Consider the following 7,633-nt stretch of genomic DNA (forward strand, 5'->3'; position numbering starts at 1 on the left):
AATGACTGTTTGTTTGTTTTTTGTTTTTTCTTATTTGACTAAATTGTTCCCATTTCTCCAGTTGAATTTTAGCAGAAGCTTCTGAGTGTAAAGAGCCGCAAGTGAGCAATGAAGGTTTCCTCTAAGGAGAGAAAATCATGATTAATGTGTCCATCAAATCCAGCATCACTCGTGCCGTTTTTCACTATCCTGACACTAAAACAGCCGCCATCAAGGCTGCAAGCATCAAACATCGGCCACCGGCTCCACATCCAGCCAGAGAGAGACAGAGATCTCGTCTGTGACGGAGGACAGCACCTCAGCAGGGTTTCTCTTCAGTGGAGAAGATGATAGTGCGTGTCAGAGCGATGCTGAGCGGAACGGTGAGGGTTTCGCGTAAAGACAGACCCCCGCTGCATCCGTCTCTCTCTGGTTGCCTCTTTCTGTCTGTCTCTCTCGTTCTATGTCTTTCTTCCTCTCTGCGTGTCACCAAAAACAGTTCTGCAGTGTGCGGAAGCCCCAGAGAGCTGGAGAGAGAGCCGTACAGTCTGATCTTGCCAGAGGAGTCCTGGGGAGTGTGTGTGTGTGTGTGTTTGATGGAGAGGAAGTGTCAGAAACCCAGAAAAAAGATGATGGATCGGCTCAGTGTGTTTTTGATGAACACCACTATTTCTAGTCAGCAGTGTGGAAATTTACACCACTGCACTGGAATGCGACATATCGGATATTCTATAATATACCTTTTAAAGAGGTAGTTCTCCCAAAAATGAACATTTCAGTTAGTTAATCAATCTCGTTGTCAAAAACGTCCATAAAACAAGAAAAGAGGATTTTTTAAAACCTGTCTAGCTCTCAAATAATGAAATGACACAATAAAAATGATTACACAAAAGTAGCCCGTATGATTTGTTCACCGGTCCTTTGAAGTCGATTGATAGCTTTGTGTGACGAACAAATTAAAATGGAAGAGTTTTTGCAGGCTATAGACTTTCCTTTGCACATTTATGGGAGAAAATGCAACATACTCATAGTTTTGAACTAAATGATTCAGTTACAAATTGGACTGATTGATTTCACAAGTTAAATCATTCCTGTTCCTCACACAAAGCTATCATATGACTTCAGAAGAATTGGAATGTAGTGCATGAGTCATGAGAACCAAGTATAGATATTCATGATGTGCTATTTTTTTCACCCTTAAAAGTGTCTTCAGAGAGCCAGTAGATCGAAAAAAAAAAAGAAAAAAAAATTCCTTTAAGGCAAATTTTGCATTTTGCATAATAGACTTGATTGTGAGAACAAGAAAAAACATCGAGCTCTAATTTCCAGTGTTTCATTTTTGCTACACTTAGAAAAAAATATCTAAAATGTATGAATGTTTAACATTTCAAGACATTTAAGACTTTTCCCAACAACACTTAAAGGAATACAAAATTTAACATATATAGATAAATAACAATAAATAGATTTAAAAGCAATAGGTGGCAAATACTTACTTTGCAAATAGATAAAATACATTTCTTCCAAAAATTGCTACTGTTATGCGTTTTACCCATATTTGAAGAATATGAAAAGTTTATTTAATTGATTTATACAAACATTGAAATTCACTGGGTCTCTGAGAGATGGACTACTTTTATAGTCTTTTGTGTCTTTTTGTTTCTGATGGTTCTCTATCATTGCAAAAGTCTTCTTTTGTGTTTCAGTGCTGAAAGAAAGTCTGGAACAATGTAACGGTAAGCTTATATATGTATCTGGCTGTATTGTTCTAGTGCAGATAGTGATGCAACATTTGTCGTAAGTATACTTGTTCTTTTGTATAAAAGTGCCTTCTACCTGAATTGATGTAAAATAATCTGAAAATTGTTTTTTTTTTGGTTTAAACTTCAGTACTTTTTTGTTACATCTTAGGTACTTCGCACCTAAGCTCTCGTTTGATCAAGCAAATGCTGATGGTGTTTGATGGACACAGTAATGGATAGTGGATCAGGACAGTGTGTTTCTGAACAGAAGGGACTGTTTCTGCAGTCGTCTGATTGCAGTATGGTAATTCACAGCACTGCACTGCAATATCACATGTTGTACAGTCAGAATTAGCTCATATCTCCAGGACTTTATTATCATATTATGTCTCATGTGATTCATTCTCTTAATATCTACAATATTATTCCTGCTGTTAACAGTAGAGATTTTAATATGCTGTTTACACATCAGACCAGGGGCGGGTTGGCCATCTGGCAATTCTGGCAAATGCCAGAGGGGCCGGATCATTTTGATTCATATGGGCCGGTCCGATTTTTTCTAAATATAAATAAAATTGTTTTTACGGGCCAACAGTGCATAGGAAGGGTTTTTATCGCTTGCACAATTTCTCTATAGTTATAGTAATAATAATGTTAATAATAAATAAATGTTAAGCATTTGGCCCAGTCTGCCTGGTCCCGAGATGGGCCGACCGAACCGTTCAGTCAAAATCAAGCACGTCATCAGAGAGATTGCAACACGCTAATTTTCAGTAAAAGCTAGATAATGGACCGTAAAAAAAGGAAAGGCGTTGCAGAAAAACTTTGAGAAAAAAAAAAAGGGCTTAGGCCCGACGCTGCTAAATGCGTAAAATTAACCGAACTCTTTTCAAAAGGTTTAAATTCGGCTGCTGCAGCGGAGGACAGTTAGTGCCGCAGAGGTAAGAAGAAAACAGAAAATACAGCTAGCACAAGTCATTTTCACACTACTTCTGCGAGTTAGCTCGTGTTTTTTTTTGTTTTTTTTTGACAGTAGCCTACATTGTATTAAACAGTAGTAAGCTTAGCGTAGAACCCCAGTATATTTTAAAATGTCATTGCTTCGTGATAATTGGTTAACTTAAGTGTTAATGAGCCTGTTACTGAATTGCATGACTGAAATATCAGCAGATACAGTGGGATTAAGGGTAAAAACTGATGTAGGCTGATGAATATGTAGATAGTCATATATTAAAATAAAACATTGACCATGCATACAGTACATAAGTTTACAGTATGCAATTAATCCTTAGGTATGACTTGCAGAGTCAAGTGTCATGGAGGTAGGAAGACACAAAGAGAGACACACCCTGATACAGATGCTGCCAGTTTCTTAATAATGTGGCTCTAATTAACTATTAATTAACTCTTAGGATAGGAGGAACCTGTGCCTGTGTCACACACACACACAGAGAGAGAGAGAGAGAGAGAGAGACTCTCTCACACACAAATGCACATGCAGCACATACTAGCAACACTTCAGCATACTTTAATTCACAAATAATTGTATATCAAAAAGAATTTACTGATGCTACTATTTATAGTTTTTGCTATATATTCTACTCCCTTTTTTGCTATTATTACTTGTTTGTATTCATGTGTATTCCAATGTTGAGAGCAGTCAGTGAGAAAATATTTTGCTGTAATGTTTACATCCTATACTGTGTTCATTAACTAGGATGTTGCTGGAATCAGTACAGCCAGAGACCCCTGGTCTTTCAACACCAGTGCTGTGAGGAAGGATGCTACAGTAGGCCAAGCAGAGACAGGGAGGAGTATGGTAGAGGTAGGAAAAACCCAACAGACAGACAGTGACAACAAAGAACAACATACTGTAGAGAATGACAGTAACAGCAGACAAATGGCACAAACAGACAGCACACAGACTCTACAACATCCTCAGATTATTTTTCTTTTGTTTTTACTGTATGTGTAAATTTGTTATAAACAAGTGCTCTTTAAAAAGTAGTAAGCATTGTTTGCCAGACACATACATTAAATGCTTAAATATCTGTTACATATATGGTACTGCTTATATTATTTCACCATCTGTACACAAATGTAAGTAGTGAATGTGTGTGTCCGTGGGTGGGGCTGTGTCGGTGTGGTAATGTGGGCCGGTGTGGTTACAGTGCCAGGGCTGAATTTTTGTCCCAGTCCGCCCCTGCATCAGACAGTGCTGCTTAAACATACCAAATGGTGTACATGAGTAACACAAAACAGGTCAGGATGAAAACTTGTAAGGCACAACGCAACAGATTTTGGTTAAACTGTTGTACTGTTTTAACCATTTGAGTTAGTAGAGAGCACAAAGATGCTGAAACACTTCAGTTTAGTCAGCCAGCCAGTTGTCCGGATGACATTTTGAAACTGATAATGAAATCCCATAAGAGTCAGAATGGCTGACAGATCCAAAATGGCCGCTGATGCCAGTGAGTGTGTGAGTTTGAGTCAAACGAGCAGCGCCAAGACTCAATGTCAGACAGAGGCCGCGGGGCTTCTGCTGCCAAATACACACTCACACACACACACACACACACACACACACACAAACACACAACACACACACACACACACACACACAAACAACTCCTTAATCAAGACATTAAGATACGATAGCCAAAGAAAACTGCTGCGTTATCTCATATGACTAGAGCAAAATGAGCAACTGGATGAACAGGAAATACTTCATTTATCACTGTGCTAGTTGGATAAATGTAAAAGGGACAAGACAAAAAAGCTTTTGTTGATTATGGCTTTGTTTTGGGTCAGCGAGATTTTATTTTGTTTATTTATTTTTAAAGAAATTCCTACTTGTATTCAGCAAGGATGCATTAAATTGATCAAAAGTGACAGTAAAGGCTTTAAAAGAAATATTTCCTATTTTTATATTTCAGTTGAAACTATCATTGTTTCCATGAAAATATGAAGCAGCAGAACTTATTTCAACACTGATAATAATAAGAAATGTTTTTGAGCTGCAAATTCAGCACATTAGAGTTATTTCGGAAGGATCATGTGACACTGAAGACTGGAGTAATGATGCTGAAAATTCAGCTTTACATCACAGAAATAAATTAGATTTTAAAATATACTCAAATAGAAAACAGTTATTTTAAACTGAAATAATATTTCACAATATTACTGTTTTTACTGTATTGTTGATCAAATAAATGCAGCTTTGGTGGAAATAAGAGACTTGTTGACCCCAAACTTCTAAACGACAGTGTATGTAAAGTGTCTTTTTTTTGTTTGTTTGTTTAGAACATAAGTCTTTGCCAAATCAAGTCAAGTCAAGTCACCTTTATTTATATAGCACTTTTAACAATACAGATTGTGTCAAAGCAACTGTACAGCATTAATTAGGCAAACAGGAATTGTGTGCACTCAAAAAGAACAATACGTTTTAATGTGCGTAGAACAAAAGGGAGAAAGTTTTAGTCCAACAAGTCGCTGAACCCTTCTGCACACTGAAAAAATCTCTCAGTCTGACCAAAAAAGGTCCCTCAAAAATCTAGCCTCCACCTTCCATATGCAAGAAGTGAAAAAGCGACAAAAGTGCTAAGTGCACCAACCACCAAAGTGCGTCAGCAAAAAAAAAAAAAAAACAACAACAACAAGACAGCAGACATCAACAACAAATTTGTAGTCTTGTCAGTTCCTCGCACATAAACAGCAGATGAAAGTTTGCCCAGAAGCTCATTATAGTGTAGTGATGTCAGTCAGAAATCACACGATTCAGATGAGTATCTGAGGCCTCAGCGAATAAACCTGAAGTGTCACTTTCAGAAGCATGCTAACACACTAACTGAATGCAAAATTGGAAGTAAACAGCAGTCCCACAGGTGAATAAGAGTGATTCATTCTCCAAATTGTGTGTGGTAAGATATTACAAACATGGTTTCTTGACAGTACAAGTAGATTTTATAAGGGGCTTTTCTGTGGGATTTTCAAAAATAGTTATTTTGGCTCTTTCGAACATGGTCTTAAACAGGTGTCATAACAGCAGTGTGTACACTGACAATTGTGTGTGTGTGTGTGTGTGTGTGTGTGTGTGTGTGCAGGTAACCCGTGTGTGAGAGATAAAAGAAGCTGTCAATGTTGTGAAAACAGACTATATTTTCACCTGACGCAACGTGACCTGTGGAAACATGGTGCCCTGACTGCCATCAGATGGCAATAAAACTAAAGCAGCCTGTATTGTAGATTACTGTTTTAAGCACAGAGTATGTGCTAAGGGGAATCCTCCCAAAGCCTTTGGGAAAGAGCCCTCGAATGCTCACATTCATCCGATGGGCTTCACTATCATCCTCTATCTGGCAAAACAAGGTAAATAGGCTGTATAATTGTAACCAAAATTAAGTCCTCACAAACTAATGCATTGTGCATAATAACAGGAGCATAGCTTACAGCAAGCGATTTAATGTTCGACAGTAATTGTCTCTGAAATTGTTGTTTAAGAAGTTAAATTAATTTCAAAAGTGCTGCTTTAATGTGCCTTTAAAGGGAATGAATTCAGAGATGCATCTCCTCATGGAGGATTTTAGCTTGCTGACAGTTTAAAACCCTCTCTCAGATGATGCATCTTGAATCTAAACCACCTCTAAAAATATTAGGTCTAACAAAAGAAAAGAATCTAGACACACTCACAAACCGATGTCACTGACTGATTAGTTGCGTGTTGTTGTCTGACGTGTTAATGCTACACACATGGTTTATAGAGACACTGAGATGAAGAAAGTAAATATATAAAGTTCTCACCTGTGTATCCAGGTGTTGTGGCAGTGATTCTGTGGGGAATCCGAGGAGACACACGCAGACCTGCCCTCACCTGATAGAAGCTGCAATTGACAGAGAATGGTTGATTTATTATAGATTTTATTCCCAGATTACAAAGTCGGATACAAATAATTTGTAAAAAGATTCATTTTCATACAAGATTACAGTTAAACAACTGAAAAAAAGAAAAAATACAGTTTGTCTGGGGGGGAAAAAAACTAGGTGGTTTGCTGGAGTTAAATGTCTTAACTTAAAATGCATTTTTGCCCCGTTTGTGTTGTTTTACCACTTAGTACTTACACAATTATTTAAAGTATAAAACATTGTTATTTACAATACACAGACTGTGTATTGCCTGAAATGTTCCTTTAAAGGGGTCATATGATGCTATTTCAATTTTTTATTTCTCTTTGAAGTGTTACAAGCTCTTGGTGCATAAAGAAGATCTGTAAAGTTGCAAAGACTAAAGTTTCAAATCCGAGATATTCTTTATAAACGATAAGAGTCAACCACTCCTACCTAAAACGGCTCGTTCTAACACGCCCCCACATGTCTACGTCACAATGTGGGAAGATTTGCATAACGCCGCCCAAAGTATGTTTTTTATATTTAAATAATTTGCCATTTGACAATTCAAACGGCGAGTTTTGAGCAGTGTAGAGTAGGCTTGGTGTTTGTTGTTTCTCCGATCACAAATGCAGACATGGTTTTATGTTTACGCAGCGCGATACGCAACGCAACGCAACGCAACGCAGCGCAACGCTTAAGAAGACAGTATAAGTCATTATAATCAGTAATTATGTCCCCACTAGATGCAACAAATGCCTCATTTGTAATGGGTTTTATTGGTGCTGTCTCATCACGCTGGGACACAGCATCACAGTATGCTAAGGGGCGTAACATTTCCGTCACACGGTTGAGGTATTCAGCCAATCACAAAGCACCGGATAGCTGGATAGGCCAATCAGCATACACCTTGCTTTACAGAACGATGAGCTTTGTAAAAAACGACGCATTTCTGAAAGGTGGGGCATAGAGGAGCAACAATAATGTACATTATGTGGAAAATAATGTGTTTTTTGAACCTTAAACCG

General features: G+C 37.8%; 1 protein-coding gene and 1 long non-coding RNA gene across 2 annotated transcripts in view; one reads left to right on the top strand and one right to left on the bottom strand.

Annotated features, from left to right (window-relative positions):
* LOC107687063 (uncharacterized) overlaps positions 1-4,164 on the top strand; it is a 12,674-nt gene extending 8,510 nt beyond the window's left edge. The window contains exons 2-3 of the long non-coding RNA XR_001634091.1: positions 3,439-3,441; positions 4,152-4,164. This is a non-coding gene — a long non-coding RNA (uncharacterized LOC107687063). The remainder of the gene's footprint in view (positions 1-3,438; positions 3,442-4,151) is intronic.
* Positions 1-7,633, bottom strand: part of LOC107687062 (protein FAM135B-like) — a 65,292-nt gene that overhangs the window by 30,874 nt on the left and 26,785 nt on the right. Inside the window, exon 3 of the mRNA XM_016484211.1 lies at positions 6,522-6,601. Coding sequence (XP_016339697.1) covers positions 6,522-6,601 — 80 coding nt within the window. The remainder of the gene's footprint in view (positions 1-6,521; positions 6,602-7,633) is intronic.

The sequence above is a fragment of the Sinocyclocheilus anshuiensis genome, unplaced genomic scaffold (genome assembly GCF_001515605.1).
Source record: "Sinocyclocheilus anshuiensis isolate Anshui unplaced genomic scaffold, SAMN03320099.WGS_v1.1 scaffold1641, whole genome shotgun sequence".
Taxonomy (NCBI): Eukaryota; Metazoa; Chordata; class Actinopteri; order Cypriniformes; family Cyprinidae; genus Sinocyclocheilus; species Sinocyclocheilus anshuiensis.